Below are 24,641 nucleotides of genomic sequence, written 5' to 3' on the forward strand. Positions count from 1 at the left end.
TCTAAATAAGGAAAAATCTGAATGCCTTGAAGCCTGCAGAAGGCAATCAAAGGAGCAAGGCATTTTGTGAATACCCTTGGGGCAGTAGACAGGCAAAAGGGCAAAGCAGAGAACTGAAAATGACTGGAAGACACAGAAATGTAAAAACACCCTGAAGAGAAGGTAGATAGGGATATGAAAGTAAGCATCTTTTATATCCAAGGACATCAGAAAAGCCTAGAGTAATAAAAGAGCACATCCTAAAAAGAGTAAGTATCTGAAAAGAAGGGATCTCGAGAAAGGTGTTGAGCCAGGAGAGATCCAAAGTAGGTCTCCAAGTCCCCTCTTTTTGAGGAACCAGGTACATCCTGGAATAAAAACCCTTTCCCACTTGTGAAAAGGGGACAGATTTGAAGGTCCCTTGGTTCAACCGGGATCCTAGAACCTCCAGAAAATAAGGAAGTTGCTCTAGAGGAGGTTGAGGAATCCCAGAATAAGGAGAAAGAGATTTCCATACCATAAAGTAACTGCGACAGATGATAGAACCCAAGAGTCTGAAGTGATGAGACACCAATCTGGAACACAAAGGGAGAGCTGAAGGGGAAAGGAACCTGGTCTAAACATGGGGGGAAGAATTCTCAAAGAGAAGCAGGCTTGTCAGATAAAGGAGGCTTCTGGACCACAGAAATCTGAGAAGGCCTTAACAGAGGGATCCTGCCTCCCACCTATACTGCTCTTATTGACCAGGCAGGGTTGCCTACAAACAAAAGCAGATCTAGAAGGATAATTCCTCTGGAACCTAGGGATAGGAGAGACAAAAATATGTTTAAGGTCTTGCAAGGATTTGCCTTTTTCTTGATAAGACTTAAGTCAGCAGCAGCAGTCCCAAAAAAGAAAATTATTATCCAGAGGAGCATCCAACAACTTGTCCTTAATGTCCTCAGTAATAGACTGGAAATGAAGGCAAGAATAATTCCTCATGACTGACCCAAAAGCTGCAGCCCTAGAAGAGGCATCAGCAACATCATAGCTACACTTGAATGGCGAGCCACTTGAGAAGCAGAACCTGAAAAAGATAAGGCAGAGGATTTGCCATCACAATCCGGGTGGGCAGAGATAACCTGATAGGCCTGAGCAATCAAGGCCAGAGCATGCGTTGTCATGTGAGTCTAGTAATTAATAGCCCTAAAGTCCAAAGTAGAAGCAGTGTAAATTTCTTGCCAATCCTCTCTATCTCCCTGCTATCCTTATTAGAAGGCAAAAGTTTGGAAGAGGGCAAAAGTTTAGATTTGTCAGGAGACTGACACCACAGCAGGATCAGCAGAAGGATATTTAAATAAAAATAGGTTTGATAAGATTCCTGAGGATTGTCTATCAGGTTTCTTAGGAGCAGGAGACTGAGAATCAGGAGACCTGGATCTTACAAGGCAGCCAACACAGGAGGGACTGGCAATTGGTTTAGGAGTATCCACCTGAATCCATCTGAATATCAGACACTTGAAGAATCCCATTTAAAGAATCCCATCATCCTAGCAATTGTGTCCCCAAAGGACAGTTCCTCAAAAGGAGACTCCGGGTTAATAGACTTCTCTTGATCAGAACCATAAGTTAAAGACAAAGGCATCTGTGAGGAATAGGACAAAGACCCTTCATCAGACAGTGAATCCTCATCTGAGGAATCCAATTCCCTAAACCATTCAGAAGGGATACTAAGGTATAGAACAAGTCCTGAGTAAACTCCTGCCATTCCCTTTGAGGATACATAGGATGGACTGAAATATGCTTCATTTGGTCTTTTCTTAGAAGGAACATCAGCCCTAATAAATATTGGAGGTTCCGAGCTTTGGCAAGATTCGATGAGAGAACCCAGAGCTTCCTCCCTGACCAGTCTAGGAGACTCCAAGATAATCAACTGCGGTTCCCCCTTGACACCTGGAGCAGACACCTGCAAAGCCTCAGAGGACATGAGAAAAGACTGATCCATGCCGGCCTCAGATGGATTCATGGCAGAGGAATCTGACGTAAACACTGAACGACCTACAGAACTATTACGTACTTCTAGAGGGACTTCTGGTGGAGGCTGGACAGCCGAAAAAATCCAGCTGAGACTTCTTTGCCTTCTTCTTACCTAGCAGGAATATCTCAGGGTTAAAGTATTCTGCCATAGTACCCTGGGTTAACTGTCTTAGCCATTGGTTTTCACGATAAATGGCCAGGGAAAACAAACGGTTTTCAGGTGTCTTAGGCACAAATGCCTTACAGATACTACAAGAGGTATTGTTGTAGAAAGTGCCCAAGCAAAAAAGACACTGTTCGTCACAATCTTTATGACAAACTGCCTCCCACACTGACATTTTCTCTTCGTGGATGACATGAACTCTAGGTAGTGATATAAAGTAAAAGACCAAGAAAGTAAAATAAAAATAAAAATAACCCCAATGGGGCACTTATCTGGTGTTGCTAAATATTCAGTACAATAGCAAAGTGTTCAAACCAACTGGCAAAAACATTGTTTGAACTAGGACAAAAGAAGTTCTAGGTAGTTGCATCTGTATGTCCCTTTTATGTTGTACGTTCTGTGCTGGAAGCATAAATGTGATGTACAGCACAAACAAGATCTCTTTTAAGCTTATTTATACTGTCCGAGCAATGGGCTGCCAAGGGCAAGACATCCCTTCTGTACCGAATACAGCAACAGTGTTATAGAAGGACATCTTGTGTTCCTTGCCAACTGCTTTAAATGCTTCTTGATGAACAGTGCTTCGAACTGTTTGTTTATTCTAGTTCTACTATGAAATGCCGATTTCCTGAAAGTCGATGTTCCAAAAGAACCCTGTGTTGCCATGTAAAGCATACGATAAAGAAATAAAGGAGTGTACTTGTCAGTCATTGCTTTGTAATGTAATCAAACTTAAAAAAAAAAAAAAAAAAGGAGTCCACAAGATACGGACATTGATTTTTATTATTATAACCAGCCAGCACAGATAGTTTGGATAACTTTCTATAGTGGTACATGTGAATTCTTCTACTTCATACCTGAAGTGAAGTGAGAAGTCCAAACTTCAAATTTTGAGTTGATTATCATGTTTCAGGGATACAATATGCCTGCTTCTGTTTTGAGGAGTACACCAATTAGGGCTTAAGTCTTTCAGTGATTTCACCAAGTTTATAAGTCTTCTGGATGTTTGCGGCTATTCTCACTCATTTTTTCCAGCCCTGTGTTGCAAGAATAGGGTCGAGATAGTGATGGAGAATGTAAATCTAGACAGAAAAATCAAAAACGGACAGTGAAAGAAAAAGGTGACTGTGGAAAAAATAAGAATAAGGAAAACTGATTTTTTTTTTTTTTTTTTATATTTGATTTGCAGTCTCAGTACTTTCAGCGAGATGATGTGGCCCTGGAGAATTTTGCCAAGTTTTTTAAAGAGCTTTCTGAAGAGGAACGGGAACATTCTGAGAAGTTTATAAAGTACCAGAAGATGCGAGGTGGACGGGTATTCCTGCAAGATATAAAGGTGAGGTGTTCTTGATGTTTCTGCACACTTGTGTAATTATGCATCTTTAAAAGATTTTCTTATGGCTTTAATCTCCTTTTGTTTTACTAGGTGTTACTCATAAACTGTCTACCACATATGTATTCTGTTTTATACACTATCTACTAATTCTCTCCACCAAGGTACCATTACCTTTCAGTGGTCAGTCAGTCAGCCTATCTTTAGGGGTCTTTGAAACCAAAGTAACCCATTTATTTTATGGTTTATGCCATTGTTACTCCCTTTCTTATGTTGTTCTTCCTTTGTCTCTTGCCCATCTTTCCTGTATTGTTTCATCGTGCTTTGAGTTAACACAGCCTATGTTCGATTTGAACAAACAGAAAAAAACAGAAGCTCAACATTCAAAGTTTAATAAAAACAAAGTGTTGTTGTCTTTCGGCTTTTCCTGGTTAGGGGTCGCCACAGCGGAACTCCAGTCCACTAATGATTGGCAGTAGATTTTTATGTGCAGAGTTGCCAGCCCTGACGCACAACCTTCAATGAAGGTACGCCCATTCACACATGTCACCACACAGAAGACACTCTTCGCTGAGAATCGAACAGGACAATGTCTTACTGTGAGGAGACAATGCTACCACAGCACCACCACCGCAGTCTTAATAAAAACAAAGTGTAGCGACAATAAAAGCAAAGCTTTCAAGTCTATGGCTCTTCTTCAATGTATAACAATTGAAAAGCCATTCAGTTCTGACTGGCTGGTGTATTATTTAAAATAACAAAAATTTGTCATATGACTCTAATCTAGCAAACATTATGACAATAATACCAAATCCATTTCTCTAAAAACAAATACTTGTGTGTGTGTGTGTATATATATATATATATATATATATATATATATATATATATATATATATATATATATATATATATATATATATATATATACATATATGAACTTTATAAAAATAAAAGTTAAATAAGTTAAATTTAGAATAGCCCAGATGAATATAAATTATAATATGTCACATTAAACCTTCAGTATTCAGAGTTGGTGGTCTATATGATCTAAAATAATTTATCCACTTATAGTGACTAAAACTGGATCAGCAGAATATATCTGCACCTCACACATTGTGGAATACCCTCTGTTTACTTGTACAGAAACTTTCACATTGTACACATACACATTGTATGACATGGTACTGTCCCCATATCATAATTGCATTTAGTGTAACAAAATAAGTACAGACACTTATTTCATACATCTATCACTAAGAAAATGTTTGTAGTTTATGCCCCAGGCATTTGCTGTACCGACAATATTGTGTATCTTGTGAATTGTGTACACTGTGAAAGTTTCTATATAGGGAAAACGAATATGAAATTGAAACAAAGAATAGGAGCACATCTCTCTGATATTCATAGAAATGGAGACTAATGCACTGTACAAGCATATAACAAGTCAAGGTAAAGAACATAAGTTTAAGTTTAGGATACTACAGAGGGTATTCCACAATGTGTGAGGTGCAGATATATTCTGCTGATTCAGTTTTAGTCACTATATGTGGATAAATTATTTTACATCAGATAGACCACCATCTGAATACTGAAGGTTTAACGTGACATGTTGTAATTTATATACATCTGGGCTATTCTAAATTTAACTTATTTAACTTTTATTTTTATAAAGTTCATATGTATGTATATATACATGTATTTAATTGTATATATGAGTTTGAGTTTTTAGAGAATTGGATTTGGTATTATTGTCATAATGTTTGCTAGATTAGAGTCATATGAATAATTTTATTTCTGACTGGCTGGTGTTTTATTTAAAAGAAGTGAATGTTTTGTCAATTGTTATGCATTGAAGAAGAGACTACACTTTGTTTTTATTAAACTTTGAAAGTTGAGCTTCTGTTTTTTGCTTTGTATTACATCTTACTTTTGAAGCTCTTTAGTGGACAGGAGGAAGTTTGTATTCTTTGCATCCTATGTTTGATTTGATTTGCGTGTGTGTGTGTGTGTGTGTGTGTGTATATGTATATATATATATATATATATATATATATGTGTGTGTGTGTGTGTATATATATATATATATATATATATATATATATATATATATATATACACACACACACACATACACACACAGACTATTGTATTATTTTTCCTAGTACCAAATTTTCATTCTTTTGCTCCAGTCTTGTTATTCATTCTATTTTTCTACTTTGCCTAGTGTTTCCTGCTGTGTTGTGTACATTTCTTCATGAATCAGGTCTTAATGCCCACTCTTTGTCCATTAACAGTAATTTCATAAGTTGTATCTGCCATGCTTTTCTTTTACTTAGACCTCCTTCAGAGTAGAAGCATACACAAGTCAAGTAGGGTAGCAGTAGAGAATGCAAAATGAGGATTAATGTTAGAATCGGAATTTCATCTAATATGTAAATAAAGGCAGGCGAGATTAGGTATGGTGAAAGGCTGTACAAGGTTGGAAACAAAAGGCTTTTGAATTGCCAGAGATGATGATGTGTAGAAAAGAGGACAGGAATTTACAAGGGATTGCAAACTGGCCTAATTAACACAGACAAAATGCTAAAGGAAGTACTGGAAAAAATAAACTTTTTAGCAGCTCAAGCAAGACTGGAGTTTGATTGCAGCATATAGTTACACTGAATAAGTAGCATTTTATTTATTTATTTATTTTTGGAGGGGGTGTTGTCATGGTAGTGGACTAATCCTAAAAGACACATTTCAGACATGATCCAGGAGTAAACAAAAAGGACAAAAATATTTAAGCGTTGTAAAGATGCAAAAAAAGTTTAGATTTAAACATTGTGATAGAATGAATGCATGGTGAAACAAATAAATGACCATAAGCACAAGACAAGCTGAATGGTTTGAATACAAAGTATAGTGAACAAAATAACTGAAGAGAATGCACTGTATTTCGTAGGCATAAAGCTATAGTAGGAGATTACCCCTACGTAAAAATCATAGCAAGTAGGAGCTGTTGAATAAGGTTAGTTGGTATAAATAAGTGTTGGGATAGCAAGAGTATTTAGACAAGAAAATGAGCACAGAACAAAGACGGGTATCCCTAACAGGTGAGTTTGCAGGGGGCAGTAAAGGCTTACAAGGGGTTAAAGTAAAATGTAGCTTTTTCGTTGTTGCATTAACCTGTACAATAGATCAGAGATTTGAGATAGAGATGGGCCAAAGATCAAAATAAAGAACAAATAGTTGATGAAACTGAGCAACGGGTAGGAGACGCAAATCAGGAATGAATTGCCACCGCGTTTTCTACTTACAGATTATCTTTGAAGGAGTTAATGACTCATTTCTCATGTGCAAGATTAGCCTTGAAAGTAGGCAGGGTATTAAAGCCTCTGATTTGGGGAGGGAGAGCATCCCAGGCCCTGGGTACCAAAAACGGAGAAGGCATGTTCTTAGAATACTAGGTTATTGGTACCCCTGTCTAGTACCCTGGAATCCCTTCTGTGTATGACATAAGACAGTATGTGATAACTTTGTGAAAGCTGACTAGCAGGAGTCGGACTTGATGAATTTGAAGGTCAGAAGGAGGGGATCTGATCCCCTTTTTACAGGGAGGCAGTTAACATGTGTGTACATTGTGCAATAATGTTGAAATTTTGGGCACGTAAGGTAAATAGATTTTGTCTGAGAATACTTGCAGGTAGGGAAGATCTTTAATGGAAGCAGTGGCATGATGCGGGTGGCTGTATTTTAGCAGTGTCTGAAGAATATCCTTTTCAATGGCTAAGCAACTCTCTGGGGTAAGGAACTAGAAGAGCTTTTGTCACCCAGAGTTCAGTTAATTTTGTGTTAAAGTTGATAAACACGGTTGAGGTGATGGGTAGTTCAGTGGTATGCTGTTGATGTGAGAGAAGTATATTAATATTCCTTTCATCTCATTGCATTAAATACAAAGAACATTCATGTCATCTTGTTGTATTAAATACAAGCTGTTTATCATCTTGACAGGCAAGGAACTTGAAGAGGTCCTCCGTGAGGTCGGCTTTAATACTGCCTATGGATGATCCTGTATAATGACTAAAATGACAGCATACATAAGACTATCGTTTAGATGAAGGTCTGATGACAGATAGTTTTATTAAATAATGATAGAAGCAGGAGCCCCAAGAAAGAGAACATCTGAGCAGTGGAGGTTCAGAGTGAGAGATATGAACTGAGTTTTACTCTAAATAACCTACTGGATAAATAGCTTTTAAACTAGTTGATAGTTTTTTAGAGAAACTTACAGCATGTGGAGTTGAAAAGGGGGCTGATAACAATGAAAAGCTTATGTAAGATCAATACATAGGGTACCAAAAAATGAGACACTGAGTGAGATGAGTACACAGCGTACCAAGAATTAGACTTTGAGGGAGATGAGTATGTACCACGAATTAGACTTTGTACATGATAGTTAGGACTGTGTCTATTAATTAAAAGATTTACAGACTTTTTTTAACATCTGCAGGTATGTGGTCTGTGTGTTGTAGAGTTTGTAACTTTGGTTACATGCAATGGCTGTATTAATTGTATCTTGGAAGTAATCTAGAATGGTTTTCTCCAGCCAGTGATAATGTCAGACAGCTTGTCATATGTGAGCCCTGTATTATGATTATTGCAGTAAGATTTAACATGCAACTCACTGAGGTCCAAACAAATTCAAGGAGTAGTAGATATGATCAAATATTAGCAAGCTCGTATCAGAGCTGAACCAGATTTGGGACATGTGGAGAGCACTCTAAAACCTAATTTGTCTGTCTGTATTGCTTGCTGGTGAGATAAGCCTCCCTAGGGAGTCTTTGGCCTGTCTCGGAGAGGCTCAAGTATGAAAATGTCAGATGTAAAATAGGTTTATTGTCACGCAAATAACCCACTGAAGCTTGATTGCCATAATCTCATGTTGGCGTTTTCTACTTACAGATTATCTTTGAAGGAGTTAATGACTCATTTCTCATAAATACAAGGGGTGTGTCATACAGATGTAAACAGTGAATGCCGTTGCCTGGCCAGATATATAATCTTGGACAATTGTGCAATGTTTGCCATGTCTTTTAGTTGTGTTGATTTTTTATTTTTAATACTGGGTTCACCAATCTGATGTTATTTCCTTCTGTAGTGTGTTTGACATAAACTTTAAAACAGAACCAGATTAGTTGCCTTATTGACCAGGCAGAGCTCACCTTAAAGTAACGTATAAGAAAAGTAATATGATTAATGTTCTCCAGCTCATGATCTTCTAATGAGGAGTCCTTGTACATTTTCAAGTTAAGTAGCTTGTTTTGAAGGCTACAGAATGTGGCATTGTACTCCATAGTGGGTCAGTGAAGTGACAGGAATTGCCATTTGCAATTAGATGGGCTACTGAATATGCTTTTCTGACTTTGATAAGTACACAATGATCAACGTTTAAACTAGCAGGCTTTTAATATGGTGTCATTTTATTATTTGAACATCTGTTTTGAATTCTATAATTGGTGCTTTTTCCCTCATACCTCATGGTTCTACATTTAATGACATTAAAGTTAAGTTAATTACCATTGAACCAGCTGTTCGTTTTGTAGACCAGCTTGGACAGGAATTGTGTTACTTAATTTGTAATCATCAGCATACTGACTTTTACAGCTTCACAGGTAAGTGCCAGACTAGTTGCCCTTGTGGGCCATTTTAAGCCCAGCCAGTTTCCCTTTTTGTGCCTGAATTAATCTATCCCATTTGGCTAGAGATTGGCCTTATCCATCCCATGCTCAAAACTCTGTCTTACCCCTAATGAAAATAACAGGGATTATGGAAGGACTGCTCATTAGTATTCAAAAACAACCAACCAGAGTTCCTATTATCAATTGAGCAATTACCAGTAGAAAAAATTCCAGCTGCTGAAGTACCATTGAGTAGCCAGACTTTCTATTAGTATATTCTGAGGGACAGAACAAAATACAAGAAAAATCATATACATTCTGCAACATTAAACAATAAAAAACGTACCTGATTTTCCTCATATTTCTACACTGTCCCTCAGAAAATCTCAGCAGTAAAAAAAAAAAAATACAAAAAACAGCAACTAAGAGTCTGTCTTTTTCCTGCACTGTACTGATGTACTTGTACAAGATGGGAAAGCAAGTTCCATAAGCACCACATTACATTAGTAAAGAAGTAAAAAACAGTGGAGCACTACAGCACCATTCCACAAAGACATTATTTAAGAAAGATGAGAAATTTCTTTCTTAAATAATGTCATTGCACAATAGCAATAATCCACAAGTGAGTGTGAGTATATCAGGGTTTATCATTGTGATCAAACCACACCAACTTCTGTGGGAAGGTTGTTTTTTTTTTTGTTTTTTTTTTATACAAATGAGGCACATTCCCATATAACAAACTTGTCTGCAAAAAATGTGCTCCTCTCCAGATATTTCACAGGTCAAATAGAAAAAAATCATTAAATGCTTAGAAAATGCAAACTGTGCAAGACTATGGGCCAGATTCAGGAAAGCTTACACGGAGTTCAAGAGTAGTGTAAGCCTCCGTGTAAGCCTCCTGATTCAGGAACAGCCCAAATCTCCGTGTAAGAGACAGCTAACACGTCTCTTACACGGACTGGGCGTGGAAATGCTCAATACCTCATTTGCAGCTCAAAGATATGCAAATGAGGTATTTGAGCGATCCACGAAGCAGAAACCAGTCCGTGTAACGGACGTGTTAGCTGCAGAAATGTACTCAGCTGACAACTGAGTACATTTCTGCAAAATTAAAAACGGAGCTATGTCAGCTCCAAATAAAGGGTGCATATGTTTCATTAAGCATGCCAATGGCCAAATATGTGGCCATTGGCATGAAAAAGTGTTGCAAAAATAAGTTATATAACTTTTTTTTTTTCACGGGATTTTTGTGTTTAACTGCAGCGCACACCCGCGCAAACGGGGTGCGCTACCTAAAACTGAAAACCGAAGCTTATAAGCCCACAATTGTGGGATTTATGTATTACATTGAATGTCAATGGAGGGACTTGCAGACCAAAAACAATATGGCCTCCGTTTAGTGGTTGTCAAGGGGGGGAAGCTCCGTGTAAGACATGTAACTAGTCATTACTAGGTAATCCTATGTAAATGAGGGTTACAATACTGAATCACACTGTCGCATAGGTAATGAGCACTGTCTGAGTAGTGTAAGAGTTAGAGACGGGGGAGGAACAGAGTAAGAGGTAGGTGACATCATGGGGGGGAATGATAGCAATAAATGTACCAGATTGGAGGGCAATGTAAGGTAAGAGATGACAGACAGACATCAGGGAGAGAGGTGTGTCCCAACAGAACACTAGGGAAGTCAAGAAATTGAGGGTATACGCTATCCCTACACTCAAAGTTTCTTGATATACGTGCATCTTGCGCCGCTGTAAGGCAGGTTCAACATGTGGAGCGTGTTGCAAACCGCTTACAACGGTTTGTGCGGGCGCACGTGTAAGGCAGTGTGCGCTGCTTTAGCATGAATCAGCCTAGCTAACACCGTGTAAGGATGTGTGCGCGTGTAACACCGTGTAAGGATGTGTACGCGTGTTTAAGTGACTGTAAGCGTGTGTAAGCTGGTGTGCACATTGCTCCCCCTCAGGAAACAGAAAGGAAACAGGAAACAACTAAAATCCAGGAAACTGCCAGAGGATACTACTGGAGTTAATTGGTGGAAACAATTAGAAGCAGGCAATTACACAGGCAGACTAGAAGCCCAACCCAGCACTTAAAACACTGCAAGGAGCAGTGCAGGCTGTTTCTCACAACAGATACTGCCAGAAACTAAGCTATCAGAAATGAAAACTGAAAAAAGCTGAACTCAGAGCAGAAATGCTAGGGGCTGCCATAGCTATTATAGTCAGGCATAGGCGAATTGCTGAGGGTGGTGACAATGCAGATGCTGACAGACAACCCAGAGTGAGGAGAAGGAGAAGAGTATACAGGCCCAGGGTCACCTACCATGGGTTACATGAGCTGGAGATAGTAGAGCGCTATAGAGTGGACAGAGAGCTCCTGCAGCAGATTGTTAAGCTGTGCAGGCCACGCCTCACACACAGAACCAACAGAGGGGAACCCATCCCAGTGGAAACCAAGGTATGTGTTGGCCTAAGAATACTAGCAACAGGTACCTTCCAGAGACCAACTGGTGATATGATGGGGATATCACAGGCATCAGCCTCCAGGGTACTACACCAGTTCCTGGATGCCATGTCAGCACATGTCGGTGATCATGTATATTTCCCCAATGCCCGTGAGGTATTGGCCAGAAATATGCGTCTCTTCCAGCAAATAACGGAATACCCTGAGGTACTGGGTGCTATAGACTGCACGCACATACGCATCAAAGCACCAGCAGGAGAGCGGGGTAGAGCCTACATTAACCGCAAGGGATACCCCTCCATCAACTGCCAGGTTGTGTGTGATGCCCAGGGCATAATAATGAATGTGTGTGCTGGCTGCCCTGGGAGCTACCACGATTCCCATATCTGGCATCTGACGCAGCTGTACCAATCATTTGCCAATGGGGACTTCCCACACGGACACCTAGTGGGGGATGCAGGTTATGCACTTGAGCCGTGGCTGATGACACCCATCAGAAATGCACACACACCTGAACAGGAACGCCATAATGAGGCACACGCACAAACACGTAATATCATAGAGCGTGTGTTTGGGCTGCTCAAGTCACGGTTCCGGTGTCTGGACACATCTGGTGGAGCCTTGCAGTACACACCAACTACATGTACCCAAATGATCATGATATGTGCTATGCTACATAATATGATCCTGTTGAAACAGCTGCAGAAGGACCAGCACAGGGCTGGGCCAAACATCCCCCCACCATTGCCAAGGCCACCACAGGCAGGGGGTGACTCGGAGGAGGAACAACCTGACCTTGTCCCAGTAGGCAGAAGGAGGCGTGCCCAGTATGCCCTGGCCTTGGCAAAGAGGCAACGCATAGCACATACGCTTGGTCAGTAGGAACACTGGGACTGATACCCGCTCTGACTCACTCATACAGTAACAGGGATGCCTAACATGACACAACCTGCTGCCAAACATGTACAGGGAGTGTAGTATGTGTATCCGACAGAGGTGGCCCTGCAGCACCACCTGAGGCATGAATGCCATGTGTTAAGTAATGTAATATCATGTACCACATGCACACCTGAGGACCCCAACTAACATCCACCCGCAAGAATCATAAACCACAAAAGCACAAACCCACCTCATGGGTACCACAAGGGATAGGAACCTAGATGTAATGCTACCCAATGCCAGAAGTATAAACATCAAGATGTGTGCAGTGTAAACACACACAGTATAGAGAATGTAGATATCAGTGCTGTAATAGAAAACAGGGTCAAAGCCCACATCAGCACCCTGACACTACCAGGTCACACGTCATACAGTGATGTACATGTGCAAAAACATGGAACAAGATACAAAATGAGGGTGACTAGCAATAAATAGCATGGATAACCACACACCCATGTTTGTACCACAACAAGAAGCAACATGGAATAGCCATGATCAAAAACCAATGGCTAAAACCCACTACTACTATATAGCTTGCTGCAGACCACTGTCCTAATAGCAGGAACTGCCCCAGGCCTATGTGCATAGGTTCATAGGTTCATACTAGGCTATCTGCCCTAGGGCATTAATAAGCCTAGCCCAGAGTTTTGTGGCTTCTGCCACCCCTTCAAGTTGATGGATAATATGCCCATTATTTTGCTGTGCCTCTGTCAAGCAGTGATACTGAGGTTATCCCTGGGGTATACCTGCAATCTCCCATCCATTGGTCAAGATCTCACTTGAACGAAGCCAGTGAGGTGCTCAGCCTCACATGTACCAGGATGTTGTTCCACAGCATAGGGACTCTCTGGGTGATGAATCTGTCCCTCCAGCACATCCTATTAATATCTGTTTTGAGGTTTAGGTCTCCTGCCCTTGTAGTTCTGATGGATGTAGAGGTCTTGAGGTGAAGCATGTTCAATAATTCTGTGTTGGACATAGCCTTGTATGTCAGGCACAGGTCACCTCTGAGCAGACGGTAAGTGACTGAATACAGCTGGAATCCCTTCAGTCGGGCAGCATAAGAAATATGTTTGAGACCCTTTCACCTCCTGTTGAGGAATTTGTGGGCCCATCCAATTGCCGCAGGTGTTGGGTCAGATACATTCTGAATGGGGCATTGTATGCAATCATTGGTCTGATGAGTGATGAGTACAGGGGAACAATGACCTCCCTTGATCTAGATGTGAATCCCTGCATGATGAGGTGGCCAATGTAGAAGGCCTTCCAAACTACCCTGGCAATGTGAGTGTCAAACAAAGGTTACTGTCAACCTGGGTGCCCAGGTCCCTGATAACCTCCTCTGTGCTTAGAGGATTGCCACCTAGATGGGAAGTAGTGGTAACCTTGTTCTTCCTGAAGGGTATGGCTATGCATTGTTTAGTGTTTAATGTACGGTCATGGCTGTGGCACCAGTTATCCGTGTCTATGAGACCCTTCTGAAGGATGTCTGTGTCAGATGGGTTTCCAACTATGCTTCCCAGTTTGCAGTCATCATCAAACTTTGTCAGCCATAATCCTCCTGTGTTTGCTTGTACTTCTGAAAAGTAGATGCTGAACAAATGTGGGCCCAGGACTGAGCCCTGTGGGACACCACCTGTGAGAGCTCTGGAGTGTGACATGGCACCAGCAACTTCGACCCTGTGTGTTCCGTCACTTAGCTAGTTTGCAACCCATGCTGTGATGTATGGGTTCACAATTAAGCTGGTGATGTTTTCAATGATACCTGAGTGGGGTATTGTGTCGAAAGCCTTTGCCAGGTCAAGGTAGGCTGTGTGGACTGCCCTGCCCACGTCAATGGCCTGGGTGACTGTTTAGAAAAAGTCAACCAAGTTTAAAAGGCATGATCTGCCCTTGACAAAGCCAAACTGGATTGTATCCAATGTCTGCAAGTCCCCTATGCCTTCATTTATAATTCCCATTATGATCCTCTCCATAGCTTAGCAGAACAGGCTTGTCAAGCTGATGGGATGGTAGTTTCCGGGGTTGGTGGAGGCACCTCCTTTGTGAAGTGGGTCCACCATAGCCGTATGCCACTCCTTGGGCACATATCCTGAGGTGAGGCTAAGATTAAACAGCTGCCCTAACTGCGGGTGTAATTACTCATTGAGTTCATGGAGCACACAACTGGGGTCACCATCTGGTCCCATGGATAAAGTGTTTTCTGCCTTGGATAGAGCAGTTCCCACCCCAGCATTGGAGATGTATGGGGGGGCTACAATCCTCTGGTGTAGATACCCCTCCAGTTGGGGGGAGGGGGGGGAGGAATCTGCAATGAACCTGTCAGCCAGTATGTTGGGAATGCCTGTAGGTGCAGTGATATCTACATCATTCCGAACTAATTCTGAGCATATCTGGGAGTTCCCTCCCAGGTTTCAAACATAGGCAAAAAAGGCCTCATGATTGTCCCTTGAGTCCTGAGTGGGTTTACTCTCAAAACTTGCCTCGGATGATTGTATGGGGGAACCCAGTGTTTTACTCACAATGAGCAGGGGTGTCTTCCCTCCTATGGATTATGCTCTATCTTGTAGTAGCCCCTTCCTTGTGTTGTAGAGCTTGTTTATGGCTAGGGTCCACCAGACTGGATGCTTGAGTGGTACAAAGAGTCTTTGTTTTGTTTGGGATTGCCTGATCCATGCAGTCCTGGAGGTGCTGGTAGAAGGCATTTGTAAGTGATAAAGTGGCTTGGGTAATGGTGTCCGCTGGCTTGGGGGCCTTGAAAGAGACCACACCAGTCCTTAGAAATGTGAAGTCGGCATCTGAGAAGGTCTTCACTGTTTGTTTTTCCATCTGGGGTGTGGGTGGGATGTGGACTCCCACTGAGAGTAGTCCATGATCTGATCTCACCAATGATGGGTATACTGCTGGTGTTGAACAGTGTGACCCCATGTTCGTGATGATGATTTCTAGTATGTTGCCTCCACTTGAGGGGATTGGGACCAGTTGTTCCATGGCATTTCAGTGTATGAACTCATGGAACCTTTGTGTTAGAGTGTTGTGGCATGATTAGTGATCCCAGTCTATATGTGGATAGTTGGAATCACCCAGTAGGATGGTGTTTGGAGATACATTTATCCCCTTCAGTGTTTGCAGGATAGCTGTGTGAGGTACCTGAGTTTGAGAGGGTTGCATGTAACATGCTACAAACTGCAGAGCAGTCTTGCCTATGGTCACTGGCACCTGGATGGTCTCCGATGCATCGTGTGTTGCCACCAACAATGAGGTGAGGGTGTCCTTGATGAATATGGATACCCACCATCCTTCTTGGTGTTGTCCAGATGCTGGTGCTGGAATGCATGATATGAGGTAACACCCGATAGTGCCGGGGTGCTGTCCGAAGCTGTGAACCAGGTTTCAGGCACAGCACTGTGCTACATACTGAGAAGGGCATAGAGTGTGTGCAGCTTGAGGTTGAGACCTCTGGCATTGAGCAGCAGTACCCTTAGTGTCCTTCCTTTACTGTGTTCTAGAGTGGTAGGTGTAGTATCTGAATCTTGCATAAAAAAGGCACAATGGGGGTGGCAAGAGCATCATCCGAAATCCGGAAGCCCACGGGTGACAGGTGCAAGCCATCCCTTGCAAATCACAGTGGCCTGTCCAGCATGTCGTCCCAGGCAGACAGACATTGGACCCCCTTTGAATGACACCATAGTCTAAGCAAAATAATACAGCTGATCATCTTGTCTCTGTTTATGTGGCATCATACTTGGTGAAGGTAGGATACTGCTGAAGGTCAGGGTCATACCTGCCTGGCCTACATAATCAGAGGGATCCTCTATGTCTCTTTCCATGTAGTCCAGGGAGGTACATCTCAGGTCGTTCACACCAGCATGGATAATGACTGGGTCAGACCTGTACTTGCAGTTGAGTGACCTGAGTGCTTGCATTATGTGGTGGATTCCAGTGCCCGATAGGCAGCTTACTGTGACCTCCTCCTTACCCGATCCGGTGAGTTGGACGTCAGTGTGTCTGACTATGGAGTAACCATAGACAAGTGTGTCTGGCATTGTTTTTGGCCTTAAGGGCTGTGACTGTTTGGCACACCGACTCTGTGGTCAATGTGTTGCATGTGCTGTGCCCTGTGGAGGCAGTTGTGTGAGTGTCTGCTGTGGTGGCCACTGCCATTCCGGTAGAATCCTGATCAGAGCCTCCGAGAGTGTCTATGTGTATGATCTTAAGTTGTGATAGTGCCATGTGAGACTGGATTTCTGATGTGTGTGTGGTTACCTTCACCTTCTCTCTGGTCTTGCTAGTCCTATGTTGAGAGAGCTCAGCCTCCACTTTGGCTATATAGTTGCATCTCTCACATGTATGTGTGTTTTATGGCAGAAGGAGAGGGTTGTCAGTGTACATGAGGCAAGTGTAACATTGCCTCAATATTCCCAGGTTCACCAGCTGAGCAGGAGAGGACACTAGCAACTGATCTCTAGACATGCTAGAAGGAACAGACAAAACAATGTTGGAATACAGGGAGATATCAAGCCCCCCAAACCACATCATACTGTTTGATTGACAATAGCTACACATACACCGGTGTTTCATAGTGTCATAGTCTACTACTAGCCTATCTGTCCTAGTGCATGTATAAGCCTAGCCATAGTGATGTGGCTATTGCCACCCCTTATACTGGTAATAAGTGTACAGAATAGATTCTGATGATTGTGCCTCTGACTTAGTAGTGACACAGTATGACCCCTTACGTAATTGAATAACATGACTGTGCCTCTGTCTAGTCTGTGCCTCCGTCTCAAATGCAGTTGTCCAGATGTCTCCTGAAGAGAGTCAGTGAGGGACTCTGTCAAACATGGACTGGGATACTCTGCTAGAGTGTGAGATGCCTCTGAGTTATGACTCTGTCCCTCCAGCATGTCCTATACATGTATGTGCTGAGGTTCAAATCCTTAGCTCTCATGGCTCTGGTGGATTTGGATTGCTTGCAGTGGAGCATGTCCACCAAATCCTCATTGGACATGGTCTTGTATGTCAGGCATAGGACACCTGTACGTATGCAGTATGACACTGAACAAAGCTGGATTTCCTCTATTCTGGAAGCATCTGACATGTGTTGAAGAACCCTGATCTTCATGGTAGGTACCTTTGGGGTGTCTCCAGCTGTTGCAATTGCTGGGTGAGGTACATACCATATGGGGCTTCGTATTCAATCATGGGCCTGATAAGGGAGAAGGATAGTGGAACAATGACCTCCTATGATCTTGATGGAAAACCCTCCATGATAAGGTGGGCAAGATAGAAAGTCTTCCTAACCACTTTGGCAACAGGGGTGTCAAAAGAGATGTCACTATCTACATGTGTCCCCAGGTGTCTGATTTGTTGTCTGTGCTCAGTGGGTTGCTGTCTATGTATTGATCTGTGGGTACTTTGTTCCTCCCAAAGGGATGAATACACATCAGTTGCATTCAGTTTCAGGCCATGTGTCTGGCACCAGCTATCCACCTTTGTGACGGCATTCTGTAGTATTTGTGTGCCGGCTGATGTATTCACTATGGTGCCTAGATTGCAGTCATCTGCAAACTTTGTCAGCCACAACCCCCCTATGTTTGCTTTCACATCTGAAAAGTAAATACCAATTAAGAGGGGTCCCAGGACACATCCTTGTGGGACACCACCTGTGACTGGCTTCAATCTGACAAGGCACCTGCAATGTTGACTTTATGGGTTCTGTTTCTTAGCCATTTTGCAACCTATCCTGCGACATATGCCGTTATATGTCAGCTGTTGAGCTTGGCTATGATGCCTGAGTGTGGTATTGTGTCACAGGCCTTAGCCAAGTGCAGGTAGGCTGTGTGGACTGCGTAGCCCTCATCGATGGCCCTACTGACAGTTTCATAGTAGTCAACTAGGTGCAAAAGGCAGGATCTGCCCTGTACAAAGCTGAACTAGGTGGGAACAAGGGTCCGTAGGTCAGTAATGTGTCTGTGTAAGAACTCCATAATGACTCTCCCCATATCTTTGCAGACAAGGCTGGTTAAGCTTGTGTGGTGGTAGTTGCCATGGTCTGTGGAGGCATCTCCTCTGTGGAGTGGGACCACTGTTGCCATACGCCACTGTTCAGGTACATATCCTGTAGCAAGACTAAGGTTGAATAGCAGTTGTATCAACGGGTCCAGCCCCTTCTGGAGTTCACATAGCATGCAACTGGAGATACCAGCAGGTCCCATGGATGCTGTGTACTTGTCTTTGCTGAGTGTGGCTCTCACATGGACATCCAAGATGACAGTGAGGTTACATACAGCAGTGATAACTATCTTCTTTTGGGGTGAGGGAGGGGTAAATCGCACTGAAGCTGTCCGCCGGAATGTTGCCAATATCTGTCAGGTCACTGGAATATATGTTGTTGTGTACCAACTCTGAGCATATCCGAGGGTTCACAACCAGGTGTCTGACATAACTGAAGAAATCAGTGTGGTTACCTTCATTGTCTTTGGTGATTTATGTCCCCAAGTTGACCTTGCATGTCTTTATGAGATAATGTAGCTTTCTACTAGTGCTGATCACAGCTGTCTTCCCTTTTGGAGATGTAGCTCTGTCTTGCATTAGTAACCGTCATCTGTCATACAGTCTGTTTATGGCTGGGGTCCACCAGACAGGACACTTTCCCTTTGTGGAGACGGTCCTGTTTTTATTTGTGATTGCATGGTCCATGCTGTCTGACATCTAGCTGAAGGGAGGTCATTGTAGTCCTGCAGTTATCTTTCATCAGCATTAGAAATTACCACAACAACCCCTGTGGGTGTACCTCATGCAGACACATCCAGCACCTGTAAAGTCCACAACAGTACCTCACCAGGAGTATGACAGAGCTGGAACACATGTAATGTGTAGTCTGATTACACAGAGTGCAGCTCCACACACTGCCATGCTGTCCACCCAGATGCAAGCTGTGCCTGATGTAGAAAGCCATGTCCAAGCTGGAATCAATGCACATGCTGCACCTTGTACAATCTGAATGGCAGGGAGCTATGCACATGAGGGACCTGAACCCCAGCACTGACATATATAGGACAGGCTGTACTGCATTATCCAAAACACAGTAGCCAACCCCACACATGAGTAAACTACCAGTACAGGTTGTCCAGAGACACTCGTTGAGTCCCTCAACAGGAATCCTAATGAGTGCATGGGAGATGGGAGGTTTACCCTGGGTATCAATGTTATGTCACAGGTAGACAGAGGCACAGTATACTAAACAAGACATATGTCATGGCAAACATCACTTACAATGTGTTGATGGACAAACACACTCTCCGACTAGCATTAGAAATGGCCTAGGGCACATCGGTAGTGTTCGCCAATGTACACCCATGTTGTGGAATACACTACCGATGTTGGATGAGGCTGTTGTAAGTAGTTCACATCTGAACATAATGCAACATGGTCAGATAGGTTCATAGGTACATAGGTTTATACTAGGCTATCTTCCCTAAGGCAGGTATAAGCCTAGCACAGAGTTCATTGGCATACACCACCCCTTATATGGAAACAGTACTGTGCCCATTAGTGTGTCATGCCTCTCTCCAGCAGTGACACCGTGACAATCCCCGGGTTAAACGTATGACCTTCCATCCACAGGTCAAGATACCTCTTGAACACAGCCAGCAAGGTGCTCTGCCTCACATGGACCGGGATTGTATTACACAGCATAGGGAGTCTCTGGGTGATAACTTCATCCCTCCAACATGTCCAACATACAACCCTGCTAAGGTGTAAGTCACCTGCACTAGTGGTTCAGGTGGATCTTCTGATTCTGAGGTGGAGCATGTCCATTAATCCCTGTTTGGACATGGCCTCGCATGTCAGGCACATGTCACCTCTAAGCAGACAGTATGTGAGTGAATAAATAGAGTGGGAGTGTCTTCAATCTGGCAGCATATGACAGCTGTTGGGGTTCCTTGATCCTTTAGGTGGGGGACATTCAGGGTGTCTGCAATTGCTGCAGATGTTGGGTGACATACAGCCAGAATAGGGCATTTGACTCGATCACCGGTCTGATAAGTGAAGAGTACAGGGGAACAATGACCCACTAGATCTGGATGTGAATCCCATCCTGAGCAGGTGGGCAATGTAGAAGGTCTTTCTAGCCACTTTAGCAATGTGAGTCTCAGAAGAACGGCGACTGTCAACCTGGGTCCCCAGGTCCATGATAACCTTCTCTGTGCTTAGAGGATTGCCACCTATATGGTAGCTTGGGGTCACCTTGCTTTTCCTGAAGGGTATGTCTACACATGTTTTGCACTTTGACTTCAGGCCATGGCCCTGGCACCAGCTATCAGTTACTGTGAGTCCCTTCTGAAGGATATCCGTGTGTGATGCACTGTCCACCATGGTGCCCAGTGTGCAGTCATCTGCAAACATTGTCAGCCAAAGTCCTCCCATGTTGGCCTGTACTTCTGGGAAGTACATGACAAACAATGGGGCCAAGGACTGAGCCCTGTGTGACACCACCTGTGACCAGCCTGGAGTCTAACATAGTGCCAGCAACTCTAACCCTGTGGGTCCCGTCCTTAAGCCAGTTTGCAACCCATCTTGTGACATATGGGTTTACATTTCAGTTGTTAGGGTTTTCCACAATACCTGACTGGGGTATTGTGTTGAAAGTGTTTGCAAGGCCAAGGTAGGCTGTATGGACTGCCTTTCCCCAACAATGGCCTAAGTGACCAATTTGAAGATGTCAACCCAGTACAAAAGGCATGATCTGCCCCTGACCAAGCCAAAATGGGATGGGTACAATGTCTGCATGTCCCCTATATCTTTGTTTATGAGCTCAATTATGATCCTCTCCATAGATTTGCAGACTACACTTATGGGGCAGTAATTACCAGGGTCTGTAGAGGCACTGCCTTTGTGCAGATGTGCACAACTGGACCCTAACCAGGCTGTTGTGCACACTATGGAAATGTAAAGCGGTGATAGGACTAAAGCCCAGGATACTGACCACCACAGTGAAAGTACTGAAACACTACACTATACAGTGCTACAGTGTTAAGTCAGTATGAACGGATGTTGACAATTGTGTGCAAAGTATCCCATGCAAAACCTGCAGGCACAGTATACTCCCTGTTTTGTTCACACAAAAAGCATTCGGACAGTAACTACACAACATGGCAGACAACACACAACCATAAACTGGAGGTATTTGTTGAAGGTCACACTCATCCACAAATGTGATGGGCTGCAGAGTTCAACATATGTAAAGCCCACACTGGGCATGCTCACACACTTAGATAAATGAGACATCTTTCACACAACATGCCATGGGAAGGCTGAACTGGGCATGCTCACACACTTGGTCCAAATGTTACTCCTAGCAACTGTGAAAACACACCAGAGGATGCTCATTCCCCTTTCTAGACACTGATCATGTAAGCACCCTATAAGTATATCGGAGAAAAGGAATCTCTCAGTAATCCGAATAGCGCGCTCTGCTAATGCGTCCGTCTCTAGTGTCATAACATAGTTAGGTAGGGGTTTGAATCCAGCAGGTGTGAAGGGGGTAAGTGTGTGTGTAAGTGTGTATGAAAGAAACATCCCTTTTGGCAACTGGGGAAATACACCACAGGATGATCATTCCACTTTCTAAACTCTGGTGATGTCAGCACCCTATAAGTATATCAGGGGAAAGGAAACCTCCCAGTAATGCGAATAGCGCGCTGTGCTAATGCGTCCGTCTCTAGTATCATAACATAGTTAGGTAGGGGTTTGAATCCAGCAGGTGGCAAGTGTGTGTGAAGGGGGTAAGTGTGTATGAAAGAAACATCCCTTTTGGCAACTGGGAAAATACACCACAGGATGATCATTCCACTTTCTAAACTCTGATGATGTCAGCACCCTATAAGTATATCAGGGGAAAGGAAACCTCCCAAGAATCCGAATAGCGCACTCCGCTAATGCGTCCGTCTCTAGTATCATAACATAGTTAGGTAGGGGTTTGAATCCAGCAGGTGGCAAGTGTGTGTGAAGGGGGGTAAGTGTGTGTGTATGAAAGAAACATCCCTTTTGGCAACTGTGAAAATACACCACAGGATGATCATTCCACTTTCTAAACTCTGGTGATGTCAGCACCCTATAAGTATATCAGGGGAAAGGAAACCTCCCAGTAATGCGAATAGTGCGCTGTGCTAATGCGTCTGTCTCTAGTGCCATAACCTAGTTAGGTAGGGGTTTGAATGCAGCAGGTGCCAAGGGTGTGTGTGAAGGGGGGTAAGTGTGTGTGTAAGTGTGTATGAAAGAAACATCCCTTTTGGCAACTGGGAAAGCACACCACAGGATGATCATTCCACTTTCTAAACTCTGATGATGTCAGCACCCTATAAGTATATCAGGGGAAGGGAAAACTCCCAGTAATGCGAATAGCACGCTGTGCTAATGCGTCCGTCTCTACTGTCATAACCTAGTTAAGTAGGGGTTTGAATCCAGCAGGTGGCAAGTGTGTGTGAAGGGGGGTAAGTGTGTGTGTATGAAAGAAACATCCCTTTTGGCAACTGGGAAAACACACCACAGGATGCACATACCCCTTTCTAAACGATATCACAATTATGTATGGCTTTTGATTACAGACATGCCACGTGTGTTTTGCACACACAGAATGCCCATGTGTGTGGGTTGTCACTCACAATAATGCAAGACATTGATTAAACCAGTTATGGCAATGCACACATGATTTATGTGTGTACCAAATACACATATGTACCTGTGACCTTCAATAGTTACCATGTGTGATGCCTGCCACATGTGAATACATGGTATTTGCACAGAGTAACATTATGACCGTGGTCTTCTGTGCAGGAGCAGCATGTGGGATGTGTACATACAGTGTGAGATGTAGATGCTATCAGCCTAGTAGTGAGGGATGCACACCTGGTCTGGGGCATATAGTCTACATGTTGTTGATGTACAGGGGCTGCATGTTTTCACCTGTTGTGGGAGTGGTAAGACAGTATTCCATAGCAATGCAGTGACTGCATGCTAAGAACCATTCAGCTAGGGTTTTGTAGCTACACGAAGTCATTAGCATTCAGTAATTTGTCAGAATCCCTGGTGAGGGTCTGATGCCAACCAAGGTCAGGGGTCTACCAGCCTGTGTCACTTGCTCAGTGATCCCTTCCATGTTCCCTATCATGTATCCCAGTGAGGGACATCCCACATCAGCTGTGGTGGCATGGACAATGACTGAGTCATATGTGTCCATGCATCTGACTGACTTGTATGTAACTGTACCATAGAGGTGACTGACAACTGACCTTTGCACATGCTACCATAGTATTGAGATTACATTGGTGATTAACAGCACATAGGGACAATGGTGATAAAGATACATAGGTCCATAGGTTCGTACAGGGATGTCTGCCCAGGGCATGTATCCACCTAACCAGAATGTGTGTGCCTTTCAACATGCATTGTGAATCTGTCTTGCTATGCCCTTTTCCAAGGTTAGTATACTGTGCCTCTGTCTCACAGTGACACATAAGTGATACCCAGGGTAACCCTACAATGTCACATCCTGTCATTAATATCACTCTTGAAGATAGTCACTGAGTCAGTCTGCCTAACCTCTATTGGGATAATATTCCGGAATGAAGGGAGCCTCTGAGTTGTGAATGTGCCCCTCCAGCATGTCCTGTGTATATCACTCCTGAGGTTCAAGTATTTCCAGTGTGTATCCTGGTGGGATCTGGATATTCTGAGATGCAGCATGGCCATTAACTGAGGGTATGACCTGGCCTTCTATGTCAGGCACAGATTGCCTATGAAGAGGCAGTATGTCAGAGTAGAGCTGCTGTTACTTTAACCAGTCAGTATGTGGCATCTGTTTGAGCCCTTTGATCCCCTTGTCGAGGTACATATGTGGTATCTCCAGTTGCTGCAGGTGTCTGGTAAGGTGCATGCCGACAGGTTCATCATAGTCAATTATGGGCATGATGAGGGATGAGTAAAGGGGCACAATGTTCACCCCTGATCTACATGTGGATCCCATGATGATGTGGCCCATATAACATGCTTACCTAACCACTTTGTCCATGTTGTT

General features: G+C 43.2%; 1 protein-coding gene across 1 annotated transcript in view; it reads left to right on the forward strand.

The window, feature by feature from the left end:
* The window catches only part of LOC122810585 (ferritin heavy chain-like), a 101,180-nt gene that overhangs the window by 867 nt on the left and 75,672 nt on the right, over positions 1-24,641 (forward strand). Inside the window, exon 2 of the mRNA XM_044082162.1 lies at positions 3,331-3,494. Coding sequence (XP_043938097.1) covers positions 3,331-3,494 — 164 coding nt within the window. The remainder of the gene's footprint in view (positions 1-3,330; positions 3,495-24,641) is intronic.

This window comes from Protopterus annectens, chromosome 9.part0 (assembly GCF_019279795.1).
Source record: "Protopterus annectens isolate FY-2018-M chromosome 9.part0, PAN1.0, whole genome shotgun sequence".
Taxonomy (NCBI): domain Eukaryota; kingdom Metazoa; phylum Chordata; order Ceratodontiformes; family Protopteridae; genus Protopterus; species Protopterus annectens.